The following is a 24,403-nucleotide window of genomic DNA, read 5'->3' as shown; positions in this document are numbered from 1 at the left end:
AAATTGTTGCCACCAAATTTATCGTCCTGTAAAAAATTTTCTATTAAGACAATTAATTTTAAATATGGTTACTGTAATAAATTTAAGTCTTCTTAACAATTTGATGGAAGTTTGAGCAAATTTAGACAGTTTTTGAGGGAAATTATAGACGTTTTTGTCTTTAAGGTTCAAAAGAATATTAAAAACTGTTATCATCATCTTTTACTGCCAATAAAAATGTTCTTATTTAGAAACTTAATTTGAAATATAGTTTTTTCTAATTAAACCTCATTGGTTTTTTTAACAATTTTGTGGAAACTTGAGTAATTTTGGACAATTTTTTGAGGGAGTATAGACATTTTTTGTCCTTAAGGTCCAAAAAAGTTGAAAAATTGTTACCATCATATTTGATTTCCTGGAAAAATTGTTACCATCATTTTTGACTCTTTGTAATAAATTTCCTATTAAATAGATTAACTTGAAATATAGTTTTTATAATAAAATGAAGTTTTCTTAACAATTTAATGGAAGTTTGAGCAATTTTGGACAATTTTTGACGGAGACGGAGTTATGGGCGTTTTTGTCCTTAAAGTTCAAAAAAATTAAAAAAATTGTTTCCATGATCTTTTACTGCCTGTAAAATTTTTTTTATTAAGATACTTAATTTGAGATATAGTTTTTCCAATTAAATTAAGTTTTCTTAACAATTTTGCGAAAGGTTGAGGAATTTTGGACAATTTTTTGAGGAAGTATAGCATTTTTTGTCCTTAAGGTCCAAAAAAAGTTGAAAAATTTCTTATTAAGCAAATCAACTTGAAATATAGTTCTTCTAATTAAATGAAGATTTCTTAACAATTTGGTGGAAGATTGAGGAACTTTGGACAATTTTTGAGGGACTTATAGGCGTTTATGTCCTTAAAAAATTAAGAAATTGTTACCACAAATAAAGTTTTCTTAACAATTTTGTGGACGTTTAAATAATTTAGTAATATTTTTGTGGCAGTTATGGACGTTTTGGTCTTTAAACCCAAAAAAAATTAAAAAATTGTTGTTATCATCTTTGACTGCTTGTAAAAAATTCCCTCTTAATAAACATCACTTAAAATATTATTTTTATAATAAAATTAAGTTTTTTTAATAATTTGGTGAATATTTGAGCCATTTTGGACCGTTTTTGAGGGAGTTATGGACTTTTTTAACCTTAGACTTCCAAAAAATTGCAAAATTCTTACCGCCATCTTTGACCCCCTGTCAAAAACTTCCTATTAAGAAAATTAATTTAATATATAGTTTTTATAATTAATTTTATTTTTCTTAACAATTTGGTGGAAGTTTAATCAATTTTGGACAATTTTTGAGGGAGTTATAGATGTTTGTTTCCTTAAGATCCAAAAAAAGTTGAAAAATTGTTAACATCATATTTGACTCCCTGGAAAAAAATTCTTATTAAGCAACTCAACTTGAAATTTAGTTGTTGTAATTAACTGAAGTTTTCTTAGCAATTTGATGGAGGTTTGAGGAACTTTGGACAATTTTTGAGGGCATTATAGGCGTTTATGTCTTTAAGGTTCAAAAAAATTCAAAAAATTGTTACCGTCATGTTTGACTCCCTGTAAAAAATTTTAAATTAAGAAATTAATTTTAAATATTATTTTTATATTAAACTAATGTTTTTTTTTAACAATTTTGTGGAAGATAAAGCAATTTTGGATAATTTTTGAGGGAGGTATAGGCGTTTTTGTCTGTAAGGCCCAAAAAAATTAAAAAATTGTTGCCATCATCTTTGACTGCCTATAAATAATATCTTATTAAGAAACTTAATTTGCAATATACTTCTTATAATAAAAATATGTTTTCTTAACTATTACATGGAAACTTGAGCAATTTTGGACAATTTTTGAGGGAGCTATGGGCGTTTATGTCCTTAAGATCCAAAAAAATTGAAAAATTGTGACAGTCATGTTTGACTCCCTGTAAACAATTTTCTATCAAAAATATCAATTTAAAATATACTTTTTATACTAAAGTTAAGTCTTCTTAACAATTTGGTGGAAGTTTGAGCAATTTTGGACAAATTTTGAGGCAGTTTTAAGGACTTATATCCTTAAGTCCCTCCTTAATAAAAATTGTTAGCATCATGTTTGACTGCCTGTAAAAAATTTCGTGTTTAAAAACTTAACTTAAAATGTTTGGTAATAAATTCAATTTTTTTTGACGATTTTTAAAGGAGCTATAGGGGTTTTTTTCCTTAAGATCCAATAAAATTTTACAAAAATTACCATCATATTTGACTGCCTGTAAAAAAATGTCGTATTAAGAAAATTAACTTAAAATATAGTTTTTATAAAAAACTGCTGTTTTCTTAATAATTTGGTGGAATCCCAAGCAAATTTGGACAATTTTTGAGAGAGTTATAGCCGTTTACGTCCTTAGGGTCTAAAACAATCGACAATTTTCAAAGAGTGAAAGTTTGTTGTTTTTTTTTGTTTGCTCCTGTTCGTGATCCTTTATATTTTATTTTCTTTAGTTTTTCCTTTGGTCTTCTGATTAAGCTGCCTTGAAAAAGCCAAAAAGCAGAAACACGTATCGGCAGGTAGCATTTTTGATTGTTCTGCTTGAAAAATTGTTGCCATCACTTTTGAGTGCGTGTAAAAAATTTCTTGTTTAGAAACTTAGCTTCAAGTGTTGTTTGGTACTTAATTCTAAGTTTTCCTAGCAATTTGAAGGAAACTTAAGCAATTTTGAATAATTTTTGAGAGAGCTGTAGGCATTTATGTCCTTAAAGTTCAAAAAAATTGAAAACTTGTTGCCATCACCTTTGATTGCCTATAAAAAACTTCTTGTCAAGAAAATTAACTTATATTACAGCGTTTATAATAAAATTAAGTTTTCTTAACAATTTTGAACAATTTTCGAGGCGTGATTCGTTTCTTTACATAAAACATAGCTACTATATAAAGCACCTTCCAGAACTTATTCGTCTTTTGTTTAATTTCCAGGCCTGAGATCCTGTGGATGCGACGCATCCTTAATTGTTAATAGAACAATGGTCCGTGCTAGTGCACAAACGCCATATCGCCGAGGCACCGTAACAATGTTTTCATTTCAGTTTCCATGCAAATTTCCGCGCCCCACCCCCTCCCAGGGTACAAGTTCAATTTACATATTCTCAGCAAGGACTTTTCCGAATATTATATTCTTTGAAAAGACGTCGTCCTCGTCGTGTGTTTTTTTTTGTGCAAACTTAGAAGAAGCTTTTTTCGGTTCAGTTTATGCTAACGAGCTTATTTAAGGGCGTTCCCTGGATCGATCCGGTCGTTCTAAAATTGCCATAACTTAATTGACTTGATAATAGGTCAATATTTAGTAAAAACTACACAGGGTTAAACGTAATTAACTTGGGTTTAAAGCGAAGCGTTTGAAACAAAGAGATTTCCACGCTCCTCACACCCTCAGGTTTATTTTCGGGTAGAATTAACGGGTTTACATGCCCCGGGACAACAGGTCAGGGGGTGCCAGTATGACAAAGTTACATGGATTTTGCATTTGCTTTTGCCAGATTTATGCGTCGATAACCCGATTATCTCGTGTTTGATCGTGTTTTGGTTTAATCGGACGGGGGATGAGGGAAGGTACCATGTCTGTTACACGACTTTTCTTGTTTATTTCAATTCTAGTATTTTGAGTAAAATTTGTTAAATGATTTGTCTCACCCTGTATAGTTTGGAGGTTCTAACTTCATTTTTTTTAGGTCCATGTATATATCAAAAATTATATAGTTTTTTAGACCTACTTCTTCATGTTTTTTTTTCATATTTAAAATTGTCTTTAATTTTTATATTCTTGTATTTATATTTTTTGTCTTTGCCTTACTTGTAAATTTCGTCCATTTTTCCTCGCTATTTTATTTATTTTTAAATTTTTATCGTCATCTTCTTTTCTTGCATAAAACTCCCTGTTTTTCCATCTTTTTTTTAATTTTAAATTCTTCATCTCATTTTAATGGTAACTAATTTTTTTTCATCAAGGTCTTGTTTTTCCTGTTTTTAGTTCTATTTTTCCTTTTTTTTAAATTTCAATTTTTTGTCAAATTTTCCCCTATTTTGGTCTTATTCGCACTTCCTTCCTAATTTTGTTCGTCTTGGAGTCGTTTAAATAATTCAAATAAATTATAGTGTCCAAAGACAAAGAATGTTCTAAGAGGCGAGCACTTAGTTCAAAATTTAATATGTCAAAAACTAGTGTGAATATTTTCATTAAATAAAAAGCAGAATATTCCTTTGAATATTAGGAATAAATTTTGTCTTGAATTCACGTCGATTCAACCTATAAATTCTAAATTGTTTGAAGTTTCTTGTAGCAGCCTCCAAGGAACAGGTTTGACCTTAAAGGCGATTACTCATTTTAGAGTCTGATATCTCAGGACCTACTAAGAATATTCTCATAAAATAAAAAACGGAATATTCCTTTGAATATTTTAAACAAATTTTGTTTTGGATTTAAACCAATTCAAACTATAAGTAATAAATTGTTAGAGGTTTCTTGTAGTAGTCTCCAAGTAGCAAGTGTTATTTGCAAGGTGATTACTTGCTTCAAAGTTTGATATCTCAGAAACTACTGAGGATATTTTCATAAAACAAGAAGTGGAATATTTTTTCAAAAATTCTAAACAAATTTTGTTAAGAGTTTAAAATGATTCAAACTATGAATTTTAAGTGGTTTGAGTTTTTTCCTAGTGGCTTCCAAGGAACAGATTTGATCTTAAAGGTGGTCACTCATTTTAGAGTCTGATATCTCAGGAAATACTAAGAATATTCTTATGAAATAAAAAACGAAATATTCCTTTAAATATTTTAAACAAATTGTGTTTTAAATTCAAACCAATTCGAACTATAAGTAACAAATTGTTTGAGGTTTCTTGTAGTAGCCACCAAGAAGCAAGTCATATTTGGAAGGTGATTACTTACTTCAAAGTTTGAAATCTCAGAAACTACTGGGGATATTTTCATAAAACAAGAAGTGGAATATTCTTTCAAATATTCTGAACAAATTTTGTTTAGAGTTTAAAATGATTCAAACTATTAATTTTTAGTTGTTTGAGATTTATTGTCGTGGCTTCCAAAGCCCAACTTTGATCTTTAAGGTGATCACTCATTTTAAAGTCTGATATCTCAAGAACTACTAGGAATATTTTCATAAAACAAAAAGTGGAATATTCCCTAGAATATTCTTAGTAAATTTTGTTTTAGACTTAAACTGATTCAAGCTGTAAATTTACAATTGTTTGAGGTTTTTTGTAGTGGCATCCAAATACCAAGGTGACCACTCGATTTAAAGTCTCTATTAAGAATATCTACATGAAACAAAAAGTGAATGTTTTAAGGCAGTAATTTTTTATATATATTTTTTTATTAATGTTTGATGTTTATTTACGTTTCTCCCTTTAATACTCTTGTTTTTGGTCTTTGTCTTTCTTTTAAATTACTTTGTTTTTTGTTTTCAATAGTTAATTCTCTTTTTCCTCCTTTTTTCCTTGTTATTTTATTTATTTTTTTATTTTTTTTTGTATTTTTCAATTTTATAATTATCTTCTCCCTCTACACTTTTTATCATCTTTTCTTTGTTTGTTACAATTCTTTATCTACGTCTGACTTTTTAATTTTAACTTTTATTTTTTTATTCTTTTCTTATGCTCATTTTTTCTTTTCTTTCTCTTTCTTTTTCTCCTTATTCGATTCATGCAGTCCTATAGTTCATCTTTTTTTAATTAATTAATCTTTCCTCGTACTTTATTTCTATTTGGTTTCATTTGGCATCATCGTCCTGTTTTTCTATTTTTTCTTTTTAATTTTTTGTCAAATTTTTATTTTATTTTTGTTCTCTTATTTTTTTGATTTTCGGTCTCATTCCAATCTAAATTAATTTTTGTTTATATTTTTTAATTTATAATTTTTTTACCATTCCTCTTCTCATTGTAATTTTTTTCCTGTTTTATTTTTATTTTTTTTTATCCTTTTTGGTCTCTTTTTTATTTTTTCATGTTTCTTTTTGGGGTTTCTTCATAGATATCATCTTTTTTCATCTTATTTTTTTTACTGTTTTCTGTCTCTATTATCTATTGTAAATTTTTAAATTATTGGTGTTTTTCTTTTTTTCTTTTAATCAATTTTTGTGTTATTGCTATCATTTTTTCTATTTTATTTTTCTCTTCTTTTCGTCCTTCTTCTGTTTTGAAGTATAATATTTTATTTATTTCCAGGACTTCTACTTCCCTTTTTTCTTTTTCTTCTTCGTCTTCTTCATCTTCTACATTTTTTCCTCTTTCTTATTAAATATTTTAATTATAATATTTTCTCTCTTTATGACTTTCTCATTGTTATTATCCTATTCCTCCATTTTTTTCTTTTTATGTTCATATTCCTTCACCGTTTTTATTCTCTTTTTATTTATATAATTTTAATATTTTTTTTAATTCATAAAATTTACACTTATCTTGTTTCTTCATTTTTACTGTTGTTTTTTCCTCTTTTTTTTTCGTTTTTTTAGCATCGTCCTTTTTCAATTCAATTTTTCTAATGTCAAAATTATTGAATATCACGTCTTTGATGTATAGTGCTCACTCACTTCAAAGTCTGAAATCTCAAGAACTACTTGGAATATTTTCATGAAATAAAAAGCATAATATTCCACGGAATATTTGCAATAAATATTGTTTCAAGAGTAAATCAATTGAAATTATAATTTTGAAATTATTTGACATTTTAAGTAGTGACGTTCAATCTCAGAGTTTGATCTTCAAAGTGATGACTCATTTCAAAGTCCAAAATCTCGAAAACTACTTAGAATATTTTTATAAAATAAAAAGCTTAATATTCTGCAGAATATCTTGAATGAATTTTATGTTAAGACTAAACCAATTCAAACATTATTTTTCTAAATATTTGACATTTTAGGTAGTGACGTCCTATAAGAAAGTTTGACCCCCAAGGTGACCACTCACTTCAAACCCTGAAATCTCAAAAACTACTTGAAATATTTTTATAAAATAAAAAGGATAATATTTTGCAAAATATTAATAAATTTTGTGTTAAGACTAAATCGATTCAAATATTTTTTTTTTAATATTTGACATTTTAAGTAGTGACGTTCAATCTCAGAGTTTGATCTTCAAAGTGATGACTCATTTCAAAGTCCAAAATCTCGAAAACTACTTGGAATATTTTCATAAAATGAAAAGCATATTATTCTACGGAATATTTCTAATAAATTTTGTGCTAAGACTAAACCGATTCAAATATTATTTTTTTAAATATTTGACATTTTAGGTAGTGACGTCCCATAAGAAAGTCTGACCTCCAAGGTGACCATTCAACCCAAACCCTGAAATCTCAAGAACTAGTAGGAATAATTTCATGAAATAAAAATCGTAATATTCACTTAAACAAAATTCATTTTAAAACAAAATCGTACATTTTAGGTTTCCCATCAAAAATTCAAAAAACGTCATGTCATCCCGAAACAAGAGCTCACATAAAAAACAATATTTCATTTTTAAATTTAATACCAATTTACCCCGTTAGTAACGGCAATATTAATAATTAAAATTAACGAATAAGCTCGAATTAAGCACAAAAACATTAATTTATTCAATCAAAATCATGCATGTATTTTTTGATAATTATTGATCCTAGTAAAAGTGACCTAAAACGTTCATTAATTAAATACTTACAAAAAGCCTTTCTTAAAGAAATTATTACATAAAATGTGACCCGATTACATTAAAACAGCGGCCACAATTGGTGGCTTTCGCACTCCTGATTCCTTTCCAGATTTCCAGAAATTTTTATCCCATTGTTACTTTTAATTTCGTAGAGAATTCTTTTGTTGGAGGGTTTGTTTGTTTTTTTTTGTTGTCTCCCTCTTTTGCCACCGCCCCGAGTGAGATAAGTTTTAAATGCTCTTCCCGCTTTTAAATTGAATCAGTCGCGTGGAAAAATAATTTTTCATTGTTTTTTCTGTTTTTTTTTTTTGGCATAGCGTGTGCGGTTATAAGGGCGAATGCAATTAACGCGACCTATTATAACCGGATTCTTTAGTTTAGTGTTTCCATTTTATTTCAGGTGAAAAGGAAAATAAGTATGAAGATGATGATGATGATGATGATGATGATGAACATAAAAGAGATCTTAAAGATGTATGAGATGAAGAAGGTGAAAGAGATGAAGATGATGGAGAAGAAGATGAAGAAAATAATGAAGATTAAGAAGATGAAAAAGGTGAATAGGATGTAGAAAATGAAGATGAAGATAAGTGATGAGCAAGAGTCCAGGAAGTAGAATGACTTTCAAGAAAATCATCTAAGAAAATTCTATTATTATTTTATTAAAGAAAAATCAAAAAGTGAGAATGACAGGAAATAGTTTATTTAAAAAATAACCAAAAAGAAATGCAAGAAGAATAATGAAAATAGGAGAAAGAGAATAAAGAAAAGTGATACCTAACAATTTTGATATGAGAAAAAGAGACTGAAGATAAAAAGAAAAACTAAATAAAAAAAACGACGTTAAGAACATTCAAAAAAGGTTAAACTGTCTTGTGGGGCGTTACCACCTAAAATGTCAAATAGTTTGAAAACTGTAAAATGAATCGGTTTGATTCTAAAACAAAATTTATTAGGAATATTTTGCGAAATATTATGCTTTTTATTTTATAAAAATATTCCAAGTAGTTCCTGAGATATCAGACTCTAAAGTGAGTGGTCCCCTTGGGGGTCAAACTTTCTTATGGGACGTCACTACTTAAAACATCAAATATTTTTAAAAATCTACTTTGAATCGGTTTATTCTTTAAACAATATTTATTGCAAATATTCCGTAGAATATTATGCTTTGTATTTAATGAAAATATTCCAAGTAGTTCCTGAGATTTCAGGCTTTGAAGTGAGTGATTACCTTGGGGATCAAACTTTCTTATAGGACGTCGCTACCTAAAATGTCAAATATTTAAAAAAATAATATTTGATTCGGGTTAGTTTTAACACAAAATTCATTCAAAATATTCTGCATAATATTATACTTTTTATTTTATAAAAATATTCCAAGTAGTTCCTGAGATTTTAGGCTTTGAAGTGAGTGATCACCTTGGAGGTCAAACTTTCTTAAAGGACGTCACTACTTGAAACATCAAATATTTTTAAAAATCTACTTTGAATCGGTTTATTTTTTTAACAACATTTATTGGAAATATTCCGTGGAATATTATGCTTTTTATTTCATTAAAATATTCTAAATAGTTTTTGATATTTAAGACTTTGAAGTGAATGGTCACCTTGGAGGTCAAACTTTCTTATGGGAAATATGGGGTCATTTTATCAAAGTGCAACAATTGACAAGAACAGACAAAAAATGCAACATGGACGAATTTTTAATATAGCAATCTTAACAAAATTGCTCTTAGAGGAAAATATGAAAATTTCTTTGAACTCCCTGGAAACTAGAAAAAAATTGCCCTGGAATCCTGAGAACTATAAGAAAAATTCTCAAATTCCTGGGATATATAAAATAATAATCCCATAGCCTGGAAAACTTGATAAATTAATTCAAATACCTGGAAGACAAAAAAAAAGAGGTGAAAAACTAATTCGAATTCTTGAGAGAGAGACAAAATAGCTGAAAAGGCCCTAAAATCATGAAAGCTACTTCAAATCCCTAGGATAAGAGGACAAATGTTTCCAAAGGCCTAGACAACCTGAAAAATTGATCGTTGTTCTTAGAAGTCATGGAAAATGATAATTCAAATGCCTGGAAGGCATGAAATATTGCTCCAGTGTCATGGAAAATATACATAATGAGTTCGAATCACTGGAAGACTACAAATATGAAAAATATGAAAATTTTATTCAAATTCCTGGAAGACCAAAATTTATCAGGAATATTCCATAGAATATTATACTTTTTATTTCATAAAAATATTCGAAGTAGTTTTTGAAATTTCAGGCTTTGAAGTGAGTGGTCACCTAGGAGGTCAAACTTTCTTATGGGAAATAGGGGTCACTTTATCAAAGTGCAACAATTGACAAAAACAGAGATAAAAGATGCAATATGGATAAATTTTTAATATAGCAATGTTACCAATGTTACCAAACAGAATTACTCTTAGAGTCTGGAAAACATGAAAATTTCTTTAAAATCTCTGAAAAATAGAAAAAATTGCCCTAGAATCCTGAGAACTATAAGAAAGATTCTCAAATTCCTGGGATATATAAAATATTAATTCAAGAGCCTGAAAAACTTGTAAACTATTTCAAATGCCAGGAAGACAAGAAAAAAGGGCTCCAGGGGCCTGGAAATCGTAAAAAACGAGTTCGAATTGCTCAAAGAGAAACAAAATTGCTAAGGCGACTTCAAATTCCTGGGATAAGAGGAAAAATATGTCCAAAAGCTTGGACCACCTGAAAAATCGATTATAGTTCTTGAAAGTCATGGAAAATGATGATTCAAATGCCTGGAAGATAATAAAAATGGGTTCAAGGGCCTGGATAACACACAAAACGAATTAGAACTCCTGGAAAAAGAACAAAATGATATCTTGGAGGCGAAACTTTCTTATGAGCTTAGACCCTTTTTTCATTATTCGTCTTCCTACGACGTCTGTTTTTTTAGATATATCACTTTTTTAGTAGATATCTTCGTCGAAGCCTATTAAAGCAAAAGTTTTGTTCATTATGATTCTTTATTTTATATTTAAAATTTTTAATGAAAACCATTAAAAAAAACATGTTATATAGTGGAGTCTGAGAGCAATATATGATCTTCAAGGTGACCACTCAGTTTAAAATCCAATATCTAAGAAACTATTAGGAATATTCCTATGAAACAAAAAGCATAATATTCAGTGGAATATTCTTTAGAAATATTTTTTAAGGTATAAACTATTCCAATTAAATATTTTGGAAATATCAACCATCTTATGTAGTGGAGTCTGAGAGCAATATATGATCTTCAAGGTAACCACTCAGTTTAAAGTCCAATATCTAAGAAACTATTAAGAATATTCTTATGAAACAAAAAGCATAATATTTAGTGAAATATTCTTTAGAAATATTTTTAAAGGTATAAACTATTCCAAGTAAATATTTTGGAAATATCGACTATTTTATGTAGTAGAGTCTGAGAGCAATGTTTGTTTTTCAAGGTGACCATTCAATTTAAAGTCCAATATCTAAGAAACTATTAAGAATATTCTTATAAAACAAAGAGCATAATATTCAGTGGAATATTGTTTAGAAATATTGCTCATAATATGATTTGTTTTAGACAAAAGTTTTGGAAATATCGACAATTTTAAGTGGTGCACTTTTTTAAATATATTTTTTATAATCTAAAAGTGAATTTCTCTAAATTTTAAACTTTTTATTTCATTCAGTATTAAGATTTATTGCAAAAATAAAACAGAAAAGTCGTTTTTATTAATATTTTGGCAATGTGTTATAATTTAATCGAGCATTTCTTTTAATTTTTTCTTGCTTTAAACTGTGTATATCGTGTACATTTAAATTATGCATTAATTACTTTCCAAGAAATTTAATTATATCAATTTTCCTCCCTAATAAATCCACGGGCAATCCTAACTCCCTTAAAGCTTAATAAGTTTATTCGTCCCCCCTTTTTCCTGTTTTCTTAAGTCCTTGGACCGAATTGCTTCTCTCCGGATTTATTTTTATTGATCCTTATTTGCTGTGAAAACAGGGTCTCGGAGGGACCGACCGTTCCCGTTTGCACACAACGGATTGTTTAAATAAAATTTAACGATTTCCTCCCTCTCCTCCCTCCTCCTACTCCTCAAATTTTATGACCTGTATAAGGGCGGCTCAGTCGGACACTATACGACTATAATTTTCGGCACTTTACTGCTACTGTACGACCATAATATTATGTTAAATCAAGTCCTATATCGCGACAATAAACTTCGCAATTGACAAGTTTGTTATGTCTGGCTCTCGAGAGTTTACTGTCGTTGAATAACGTTTGGCGTTACTGCTGAGTGAAAAGTTAATTCTTTTAAAATATGTTTTTTTTTCTTATTTAGATTAAAAACGGTTTTCAAGCAATTAAATCGACTCTTGTGTGCAGAACTTTTGCTTCCCGATAAGTCCCATAATTACATCCTAAAACGGCAGTTTGAAATTGTATTCCTCGCGAACACAATAGCGATTCCATTTACACAGATCCAGAACGGCAACGGCAATAACCCTTAAGACAATTGCGGGACTTTTCTTGATTACGTTCCCGGTTTGCGTTTACGTCTCGGTGCTTTCGCATTAATTCTGTTTAAATTTCGAAATTACCAATTTTTTTTTTGACGTATGCTTTTATGCGGTGAACATTGTTTCCAAGTGGGATATCTGGAAAAGTAGTGAGAACGTTAAGAAAAGAATTCTCTGTAATTTTCATTAAGGGTTTAAGCCAGTTTAGGAAATAGTTTTGGAAGTATTGGGCGTTTTAAGTAATAATGCTCAAAGCTCTGGTTTGATCCTCAAGGTGATTACTTAACCTAAAGGTTTGAATCTTGAGAACCGTTAGGAATATTCTCATGAAATAAAAAGAATATTCTTAAGAATTTACATTTTTTTAAATATTTGCATCCTTTAAGTGGCATATAAGTGATATCGGGGTCATTTCATCAAATATTTGAGGTATAGTAATCGAGTTTCAAAACTAGTAATCCTGATATGTCAATTTTTTTAAATGCCGAATTTTCCTCCCTTTTGTAAACAAATTAGTATATGATATACGTACATTCTACAGTTTAATAAATATGCCTTGATCGGATACTACTGATAAATCTATCAATAGTTTAAATTTAAAAACTATGTTTTGAGCCTATCTAGAGAGAAAAAATTAAATTTCTTCGACACTTATTGATTTATCCTAAAAAAATAAATGTCCACTTATTTGCGATAAAAAATGATACAATTACTGCAATTTCTATAGTGATACGCTCTCATAAAATCAAATTATGTAAATATATTGTGTATATATGTAAATGTATTATAAATTTTATTTATTTTTTAAACTATTTCCAGGCAAATGTAGTTATTTCTAATTTAATTTAAGTTGTAAGTAATTTCTTTTTAATTCCTGGATTAAGGAAAAAAAGAGCCTGGAAGTAAGACGACATTTCCTGGAATAATGAGAAGAGGATCTCGACTGTCTACTTGAAAAAAAAAGACTTAAATATCCTGGAAAATAATAAGAATGAATGGAAGAATAAAAAGTTGAGAACCGACAGAAAATTGACCTAAAACTCCCTGAATGAAAGAGACCATAGAGTCATAAGTTTCAGGAAGTCCAACTCTTTAATGGATTTTTTATTCTTCCAGGAAATTACTATTTATTTAATTCTTTCTTGTCCGATGAAGTTATTTTTAATTTAATGTAGAATGCTAAGCATTTTTTTTTAAATAAGATCAATGAAAAAGATCCTCAATTGCCTGGAAGACGAAAATTATTAATTTAACTTCCTGAAATAAAAAAGTTCGTACCTTGATTGCCTGGAAAAAATTTTTTAATAGTTTCCTGGAAAATATTAAGACTCGAAAAAAGAATAAAAAAATTAAGAAGAGAAAAAACCGATGTTAAACTGTCTTCAAAGAAAGATGACCATTTACTTAAACCGCTTGAAAGAAAGAGACAATGTCATAAATTTTCTGGAAAAAAATTCGAATTTTAGGCATTTTTTTAAAATTCCTGGATTCAAGAAAAAAGAGCCTCAAGTGCCTGGAATAAAAAAATAGGACCTTGACTCTCTGTCTAAGAAAAAAAATAAAAAGTGAAGTATTGTGAGAAAAGTATAGATACAAAAACTATAAATTTCTTTATCACTGTGTTCTTCAAGAGTTAAAAATTATTCACAGCAATGGGTCAATTCTGACATAAAAGGGTTCAAAAATTATATTACCGATGTGTATATTTGGGCAAAATGAACTAAATCAGAAGTTGCTTATCAGCATTATAAAAGTGAAAGAAAGAATTACCGCAGGTTTTTATCTAATTATAACAAGTCAATAAACAACAGCAGGATTACAAACTCAAAAAATAAGAATAAAACAGCTTGGTCAATCATAAATTCTCAATCAAATAAAAGTAAAAAATCGCAACCTATCAAACTAAACTCAGATTCGGGTGAATTGGTAGTTGATCCGGGAAGGATTGCGGAGGCTTTCTCTCAGCATTTTAAATTAAACCCTGATCCCGGCAACAAGGTTCGTGGGCAGATAGTGGATGATGTGCTATGTCCGGACACTTTATACCTGTTTCCTACAAGTGAAGAAAAAATCTTCAATATTATTATGCATTTACCTAATAAATATTCATCAGGACTGGACGAAGTACCCGTTTTCTTACTAAAAAAAGTTGCTAGCCTTATCAAAAAGCCATTAAACGTAATAATCAACTGTTGTTTTGAAACAGGCATATTCCCTGACCAACTTAAAAAGGCAAAAATAGTAACAGTACTTAAAAAGGGTAGCCCTCAAGAAGTAAAAAACTACTGACCGGTATCACTACTTCCGTCGGTGTCGAAAATCTTTGAGAGATCGATCTACGGTAGGCTTGTTGAGTTCTTAGAACAAAAAAGAGTTTTTTCTGCGAGTCAGCATAGTTTTAGGAAATCAAAATCTACAGAATTAGCAATCTTTAAAACAATAGAATTTATTGCAAATCAAACTGATAGAAACGAACAGGTAGCTGGCCTGTATTTCGATCTTTCAAGGGCCTTTGACACTATTGATCATGAAATTCTTTTCCTTACATTAGAAAAATATGGCATTAGAGGTCAGGGTTTACAACTTTTAAAATCTTATTTAAATAACAGAGAGCAAATTGTTGGTCTCACAGATGGGGGGAAAACGACATACTCTCTTCCAGCAAAGCTAACGCAGGGAGTACCCCAGGATTCTATTTTGGGCCCTGTGTTATTCCTTTTGTATGTTAATAACTTAAATGCAAATATATTAGCTGATCTAGTTAGTCAGTTCGCTGATGACTCATCGGTGCTGAAAAGCGGTTTCACCCAGAACGTGATCTCAATAAAATGCTCTCAAGCAGCTGAACAAATGAAAAAATGGTGTGAAGAAAAAAAACTTAAATTAAATACTGAAAAAACTGGCCTGCTTATATCTTCTAAATTCAAAAAAGACACATCACTCTATGTAAAACTTAATGGAAGGTCTATAGAGTGTTTGAGCAGTATGAAATTCTTGGGTATACACTTGGATGGATGTCTTAGTTACGAAAAACACATAAATTACTTAACATCAAAACTGAGCAGCCTCTGTGGTCTTATTCGTAGACTCAGAGATCAACTATCAATGGAAACCATTAAGATTTTTTACTTTTCAAACATTCAGTCAGTGCTGAATTATGGCATCATGTTTTGGGGTAGTGGAAGGGATGCCCAAAATATTTTAAGGCGCAAAAACGAATAATTCGGTGCATATTTGGACTCGCTCCCAGAACATTATGTGAGGAGTATTTTGATAGTTTCGGTGTACTTACTGCCCCATCACTATACTTCTTATCACTTGTGATGTTCATTAAGAAGCATCCTCAGTTATTTCCAACAAATCAGGATGGGTACTCACGAGACATGACGACTATAACAAGAAACAGAGAAGCTCTTGGAATACCTGCACACGGGTCAGCTTTCTTTGAAAGAAGCCCAACTTACCAAGCAGTAAAGGCATACCACATGTTACCGGCGGGTCTGCGACAGATTCAGAGCCGTAACTTATTTAAACAGAGTGTTAAGCGATTTCTTATTGAAAAAAGGTTCTACTCTTTTAAATTCAATAAATAAAAATGTATCTTTATGAATTACAGATTTTTAAGTTTTTGTGTTTATACGGGGTATTTGTTGATTTTAACGTATTACTTTATAATTTTATTTATTTTGAAAAAATTGTTTTAGATCTTTTTAACTTAGGTCATAAGATTTTAATTCGAGTCAAAATTTGTTGACTCGTTGCTTTGTCTTTTTATTAAGGATTTGGATGGCAATAAAGGAATTTATTTATTTATAATTTTCTTAAAAAGCATTTTTTCTCAGGCAATTATTTTTTGCAAAAAAAAAACGGTTTTTTATTAACCCTACCTTTACCCCCCCACCCACCCCACACAACTAACCAGTAAAAAATTGTTTTCAAAAATTATTGTTTCCCAAAATAATACGCATGAATAACAGCTGATTTCGTTGTTAATATCCAATCTAATAACACAGTTTATTTATTTAAAGTTAATATAATTATATATATGTGTCCTATTAAATATTTTATACAAGAACAGGGCTATAAAATTGGATAATATGGACGAAAAACAGTGATTTTTCAAAAGCATATTTTACCGGGCAAATATTTGGGGTGGGTGGGGGGTAAAGGTTATTTTGATAAAAAACAATGTTTTTGCAGAAAATATATATGCAGTATTTAATTTATTAACACTGTTTATTTGAATTTGATATAATTTTATATATAAACATTTAATATAAAAATGGCGTTATTAGATTGTATAATATGCACGAGAAACAGTGATTCTTCAGAAGAATTTCATGAAATATTTGAGGTGTAGTAATCAAGTTTAAAAACTAGCTATGTAAATCCAGTGTCAATTTTTTAAAATGCCGAAATTGTCTGCCTTTTGTAAACAGAATAGTATATAATATACAGGGTGTCCCAGCGAAAACAAAACAGAGGTATTTTTGGTATGAAAAAAATTTTTTTACAAAAATCTCGAACACGTCGACTTTATTTTCGAGGGGGACAACTTTTCCTTCCCAAGGCACCCTCATACCAGTAACCCTCTTCGAGGGGGTGGGATCACCCCTAAAATCTTCAATAGAAAGAGGGATCGTGTGATACCTTATTTTAAAGGTCTTTTAATTCTGAATAAAACTGCCCAATTTGAAGTGGCTAAAATTTTTTATCCGGATATGAAAATTGTAGAAACAGCGAAAATGAAAAAGGTATTTTGAACTCTGTTTTGGATAATATTTTTAAAAGAATAAGGAAGTCCTAATTTCAAAGGAGTCACTTATTAATTAAGAGGCCACCCTAATACCTGGAGCCCTTTACGAGGGGTTGAAAGCACCCCTTAAATCTTAAATAGAAAAAGGGGTCGTGTCATTCCTTATTTTAAAGGCCTTTTTACTCTGAATTTAAATAGTGACTTCTGAGTGACTGATGGATATCTTGTGGATATAAAAATAGCAAGAAATACAATCTTTACTGCCAGTAAAAGTGGAGAGATAAGAAATACCTACCCTTTTCCTTTTGTGTCTTTTAAATAAAACAAGTTTATTTAAATTACGTCAATTTATTAAATGTTCAAATTGTGCCCCGCCTACTTCCATGCTGGAATACAGGTTTTGCTCAAAACGATGCCTGACGTTTTGTAGAACTTCAGGTGTTATCATCTGACACTCATTTATAATTCTCTGGCGTAAGTCTTCTAGGGTGTCTGGTTGGGTAGCGTAAACTTTTGTTTTTAAATGCCCCCATAAAAAAAATCTAATGGGGTTAAATCGGGTGACCTAGCTGGCCATTCCATAAAAGGTCCTCTTCTTCCAATCCAACGATCAGGAAATATCTCATCAAGATATTGCCTCACACCAGCAGCATAATGTGGAGGTGCTCCGTCTTGTTGGAAAACGACTTGATCATCATCAGAATGATTTCCGCCTTCCATTATTTCTACTATTCTTGGATATACGGCATTTTCCAAGAGATCTCGGTACATCTCTCCATTCAAATTTCCGGGCAGAAAAAACGGACCAACAATCAAAACCCAAACATTTAACTTCTCAGGGAACTGGGTATGAACTTCACGAAACTGGCCCGGATTTGCATTTGACCAGTAGCGGCAGTTATGACGATTTACGTTGCCATTAAGAAAAAAACTACATTCATCTGAAAAGCAAATAAGACGCGGATTAACAGTTATCATATCACTAAGCGATTCACAAAATTGCACTCGTCTGTCAAAATCGTCCTCATTCAGTTCTTGCACCAGATGAATTTTGTAAGCATGAAATTTATTATGCTTAAGTATCCTATGAACACTACTTTTGCTTACTCCTGTACTCGTCGCCAATTTTCTGACACTTATTCCTGGCTCGGCATGAAGTTGACCTAGGACAGTTATTTGCATTGCTTCATTGACAACAACACCATTTTGACCCTCACGCTTTTTATTTAAAACACTGCCAGATTCCCTAAATTTAGCAACTATTTCTAGAACGTATTTTCTGTTGACTCGTTTTTCTGGATGAAGGTCATTAAATTCTTGTACCGTTCTATTGGCACAATTGTTATGCCGAAAGAAAAACTCTATCATCTCAACCCTCTCTGCAGTAGAATAAACCATTGCTAACAGTGTTTCAACACGTAAAAGACTGGGTAATAATTTAAAACTATTTAAATAAATGCTGCTTTATGAAAAAAGTACCAATGATATTTAGCAAGCTAAATATATTCTTCAGATACTTGTGTTTGCATTTTATTTGGTATTTTGTTTTTATTTATGATATGCTGATAAGGTGTAATAACAATAATATTAACAATACTAATAAATGTTTAATCATGTTTTAATGATCCAATAAAAAAAATTGTAAGAAAGGGTTTCAGCCATAAAGGTTTATTTAAAGCATTTTTTCCAGAATTTTATTTGGCTTTCATATCCAGAAGAAATCCATCAGTCACTCAGAAGTCACCATTTAAATTTAAAGTGAAAACGCTTTCCACATAAGGTATAACACGATCCCTCTTTCTGTTTAAGATTTAAGGGGTGCTTTCAACCCCTCGTAAAGGATTCCAGGTATTAGGTGGCCTCTTAATTAATAAGTGACCCCTTCGAAAATAGGATTTCTTTGTTCTTTTAAAAATATTATCCAAAAAAGAGTCCATAATATTTTTTTTTTCATTTTCGCTGTTTCCGCAATTTTGACAAGCTGTTTTATCCAGAGAAATAATTTTAGCCACTTCAAATTTGGCAGTTAAATTCAGAATTAAAAGACCTTTAAAATAAGGTATCATACGACCCCTCTTTCCATTTAGGATGTTAGGGGTGATTCCACCCCCTCGAAGGGGGTTGCTGGTATGAGGGTGCCTTGGTAGGGAAAAGTTGTCCCCCTCAAAAATAAAATCGACGTGTCCGAGATTTTTGAAAAAAAATTTTTTTTTCATACCGAAAATAGCTCTGTTTCGTTTTCGCTGAGACACCCTGTATGTATATTCTACAGTTTAATAAATATGTCTTGGTCATATATATTCTACATCTGAATATATATATCGGACCACTTGACTTGTAGCCGTTTTCATTTCATTGGCAAGTTATTCGTTGAAAGTCTGCAAAATTTGCATGTCAATTCTACTTGATAGTAGTTCTTTTTTATTTTCAAAGTTGACCTGTAATTTTTCTTTATTGTGATAATTGGTCTTTCTACTGTATTGAGTTTTTAATATTTATTTTTCTTACAAAAAAATGCAACCAAAAATATCCTTGAAATTTCGAAAAAAAGATTCAAAAATGTAATATTTATTTCATTCTCTTTTCTAATCTAGCAAAGGAAAATTAAGCTTTTCTAACTCTCAAGTGCCTGGAATAAATAAAATAATGATTTTCTTACAGGAGCAGGAAGTGAAATTGAAGATCAAGTTAAGTCCATCAACATGGTACTCTTTTTCAGCAAACTTTTACAGGCAATTTAAATCTTAAAGAAATATCGATATCATCAAAAACCCAAAAAATTGTTTCTAAATTATTTAAAAATATTTATTTAGAACGGTTTACACCTTAAGCAATATTTCTAAAGAATATTCCACTGAGTATTATTCCTTTTGTTTCATAAGAATATCTTAGATAAATTAAGTAGAAATGATGTGGTCACCTTGAAGATGAAACATTACCCTCGGAATTTCCAACTTAAAATGGTCGATATTTTTAAAATATTTACTTAAAACAGTTTATACTTAAAACAACATTTCTAAAGAATATTTCACTAACTATTATACTTTTTATTTTATAAGAATATTCTTAATAGTTTCTTAGATATTGGACTTAGTATAAAGTGAGTCAACGCCCTCGAAGTACATAATTTTAATTGCAAAAATTGAGAAACTTGCCTGACGTTGGGCGCCAACAGTTTACACCTAAATTCTCTATTTATTGATAATTAAATTACATTTAAATCAATAGAGCATCACAGAAGTCTATTAATATTTTTATAATTAAGCATAATTTTTCTTTTCATATTTTAGTTTCTCTTAAATTTCAGAAGTAAATAATTTGCAGGAAAAAATTTTCATTATTAAATTTTGATAGCTATTTTATATTTCTACAAAGTAGTTTAAAAAAAAATAGTTAATAAAACTGTGAAGAAGAAGACTGCAAAAAAAATTATCTTAAATGACGATAAATAAATATTAATTTAAAATTATTGTTGAATGTAACTTGTTCATATCACATATTTATTCATAAATATCTTTTCATTAAAGTCAAATTTAATATTGACATTTCATTTCTACTTTTATCTATTTTTATGCTTGCAGTTAAATTTTTCCAGCCATATAATGTATGCCGCGAGGTTCTTATATGTACATGTATTTTTAAAATGTTTATTCGTGTATAAAGATACACAACCCGTTCGTTTTAATTATGTTTATTTTATGTCGGGGGTTTTGTTGTTGTTTTGCGGTTTTATTTCGAATAATATAAGGGAGGCGTATGAGTGATGCGGATAAAAAGCAGACGTCACATGTGTGGGAGGAAGTCTCTCTTTTTTTTTGTAAAATTAATGGCTTTGACATTTTCAATTCAGAATGTCTTTTTTAAAAGTTCACAGGATTATTCAAAAAAAGGAAAAAACTTTTAAAAACTGTCTATCTTTTAATTCTTGAAAAACTGATTTAAAAAACTTAAAAGCATACCATTTTCTTTCCCTGTTTTACAAAGGAAAACTGAGAATTTCATCTGGCCTTCATCTCCCTCCTCTCTCAGCCCCACCCGACTTAAAACCGCACGTATTGTAACGTTTATTCAGTCAATACGAAACAAGAGACAGACAGACTAGAGGGTAGAAGAGAGAATTCAAAAAGCAAAAATACAACGTACCTAAAGCGCTTTGATCTCCTCCTGCTGGATGAAATTCCCGACCGTTCCGGATGCACGCCGACATTCCATTATTGTCCGACCCCTCGCCCCGCTGCTGCTGCTGCTGCTGACGTCCGTCCTCCCCATCTCCTGCAGCCCTTCTTTGGCACCCTATACTGTCGGTGCCGTCGATTAGGTCCGGGTTTTGGTCAGGGATTTGGTGCCTAAAATAAACCAGAATATTCATCAATGCATAACTTCAAGGTTTTTTTTTTAGTTTCGTACTACAGCGCTTGTACAGGGTGTCCGATTTTGGGTACTTTTGCGAGATATCTCCGTTATTTGGAGATAGAGAGTTGCGGTTTTCGCGACACCGTGCTACTTTTTCGTAAAACTAAAGATGCCGTCTAAACAGAATTTTCATAGCCCTTTTATTTTTTAAGATACAGCATTTGGGACCCTTGTCGTATCTCCGTTATTTTTACAGTTTTTGTAAAAGTAATAACTCATTCTTATAGATTTTTTTCCATAGAATCTTGTGGTATAGATATATTTATTTTTGATTAATAGTTTTTGAGTTATAACCCAAACCTATGTTTTTTTAAATGGAACACTCTATATATTTATAGTTCATAAAATTGGTCTTTTTTTACTTTTTCAAAAACGTATGGACTTTTTTGTCAAAAATACGCAAATAACTAAAAATTTTCTAAATTAAATGCATAATTTAATATTGGCTATGAATAACAATAATACACAAATAAAAAGTTACAAATTAATAACGAAGAATGGGGAATTGCATCATTCTTATTTTTCTTGTATTAAAGGAACATAAAAACAAAAATATATAAATTTAGTAAACACTATAACAAAACAACATTTTTACATGTTCAAAATAACAAAAAAAATTGGCACATTTTTGTAACCCTTTGAATAGCATTTAAAATAATAATTTGTCTCCTTCTCAGATTTTGAAATGCTAAATGTCTTTTATACACTTGATCTTGTATATACCCCCATAAAATTATTTATTTATTTATTAACAGTATCCACCAATTTTACAAAAATAAAATACTACAAAAGATACTAAAATTAATTCAGCTTAAGCTTGATAATAGTAAGACATAAATCAATGTTACCAATTAATTTAAAGAAACTTGTTAATTTAATAAAAAACAATTTATTTGTAATTTTTTTGTTTCTCGTTATAAATAGCCATGGCCTCCCATTAAATTATGAATTTTATTATTTAAATTTAGAAAATTGTAATTTTTTTGCGTATTTTTGAAAAAAAAGTCCATACTGTACTACAAAATCTTTAAAGATACCGGGGATACGACGGGGGTCCCAAAATGCAAAAATTTCGAAAATGCCCTGTATTTTAAAAAAATAAAATTTTGTTAACAGCATCTTTAGTTTTACGAAAAAGTAGCACAGTGTCGCCAAAACCGCAACTCTCTATCTCGAAAAATAACGGAGATATCCCGTAGAAGTACCCAAAATAGGACACCCTGTACATATAATTGATGAGATATTTCGAGATATTGATAATGGAAATTGGACTATATTGCTATTATAAGATTTGTGTGAAGAGTTTGATACTATTGATAATTTTAGAAATATCAGCAATTATCGACCTATTAGCGTAATAAATAATTTTTCAAAAATCTATCATTAACATATTTAAAGAAGAAAAAACTTAATATCCAGACACCAATATGGTTTTCTTAGTGGATCTAGTACCACAGACACCCTCTATCAGTTGACTAAACAAATTACAAATTCACTCGACGTATTCTTAGATCTGGCAAAGGTCTTTGATATCGTGCCCCTTCTTGATATGTTGTCCAGGTCCGGCATGAGGGGCACGGTCTTCAATTTATTGAGAAACTATTTAACCAATAGACAACAATTTTTAAAAATAGAAAATATTTTGAGTGATCCCCCCAAAGTGAAGATTGGGATTCCTCAAGGAACCGTACTGGGACCACTACTCTTCGTATTTTGTATATAAATTCGTAATATTCGATTTGTAATATTAGACACATTTAAGCTCTCACTCAACATATCTAAAACACATTATATTGCATTTTCTTTAATTGAAGCAAACCGCCCAACATTCCATTCTTTAGATGTAGGTTACGATACTCAACATGCCGATGTAATTAAAGAGGTTTCTTTTACTAAATATTTGGGTGTTACAGTTGGTAAGTATTTAAAATGGAGCGAACATATTTTAAATCTTAAGGCAAATTTTATGTAAAAAATTGTTAATATCCGTATATAAATCTTTGGTGGAGTCACTTATCAGATATGCCAATATTTTCACGATTGTTTCACGACAAAATAGTGGGATTCCTGAGGAAAGATTTGAGTGCAAAAACGTCACTTTGGATCCAAGATTTGAATAAAAACGGTTTTTTGGCTGGACTACGCTTTTTTGCTCATTTTTTTTTCTCATTTTTATTGCAAATATGCCTATAAAATAATAGGAATATTGTTAAAAGATTTATACATAAAAAGAGTGTAATTATTTCCAAACAATTTCATATATAAACAATTTATGTGCGTCAAAAACTTTCTGAGTTAGAGACGATTTTGTCATCCAAGGTCCAGAGGCTACCAAATTTAAAGAATTCAAAACCAAATTGTAATTTTATGATTTTTATATTTGAGCGCATATTTTTGGTGATAACTTGAGAACCACTGGAAATATCTTGATATATTTTCAGGACAAAATAGTGGGATTCTCGAGGATGAACTTGAGTGTAAAAACGTCATTTTGAATTCAATATTTAAATAAAAAAAGGCATTTTTCGTTGGAACACTTTTTTTGGCTCCTTTTTTTACCAGTATGTTACTTTTATCGCAAATATTTCGCAAGAGGGCAAATTTGCTTAGAAATGAACGAGGATTTTAAAAGAGACTCTTTTTTTAAGGAAAAATAGTAGTGTAGGGGGCTTATACTTAATAAAATACCTTAGCACAGCATCAATTTTATGTATTTTCTTTATTTTTTCCAGACAGGTGAAGTTATTTCCAAGTTAATTCAAGTAATTTTTTTAAATTCCTGGATTAAGGAGAAAAGAGCATGGATCAAAGAAGAAAGAGTCTCAAAAGCCTGAAAGAAAAAAAAAATTATCGAGTTTCTGGATATCAAAAAAAGTAATTCTTGACTATCTAAAAAAAAAACATAAAAAGTGACTTAAACGACCTGAAGGAACGAAATATCGCTGATGAGTAATTTTTATTGAGTACATTTTTCAAGGCAATTTGAGTCA

The 24,403-nt window shown here is 30.0% G+C and overlaps 1 protein-coding gene across 2 annotated transcripts in view; it reads right to left on the bottom strand.

Moving 5' to 3' along the window:
- Positions 1-24,403, bottom strand: part of LOC126736680 (leucine-rich repeat-containing protein 24-like) — a 156,174-nt gene that overhangs the window by 31,768 nt on the left and 100,003 nt on the right. For both annotated transcript variants that reach the window (XM_050441169.1, XM_050441170.1), the window contains exon 5: positions 21,144-21,346. In XM_050441169.1, the coding sequence (XP_050297126.1) occupies positions 21,144-21,346 (203 nt within the window). The remainder of the gene's footprint in view (positions 1-21,143; positions 21,347-24,403) is intronic.

This window comes from Anthonomus grandis, chromosome 5 (genome assembly GCF_022605725.1).
Source record: "Anthonomus grandis grandis chromosome 5, icAntGran1.3, whole genome shotgun sequence".
Taxonomy (NCBI): Eukaryota; Metazoa; Arthropoda; class Insecta; order Coleoptera; family Curculionidae; genus Anthonomus; species Anthonomus grandis.
The sequence above is the reverse complement of the archived record's forward strand: the minus strand, read 5'-3'. Positions and strand labels throughout refer to the sequence as shown.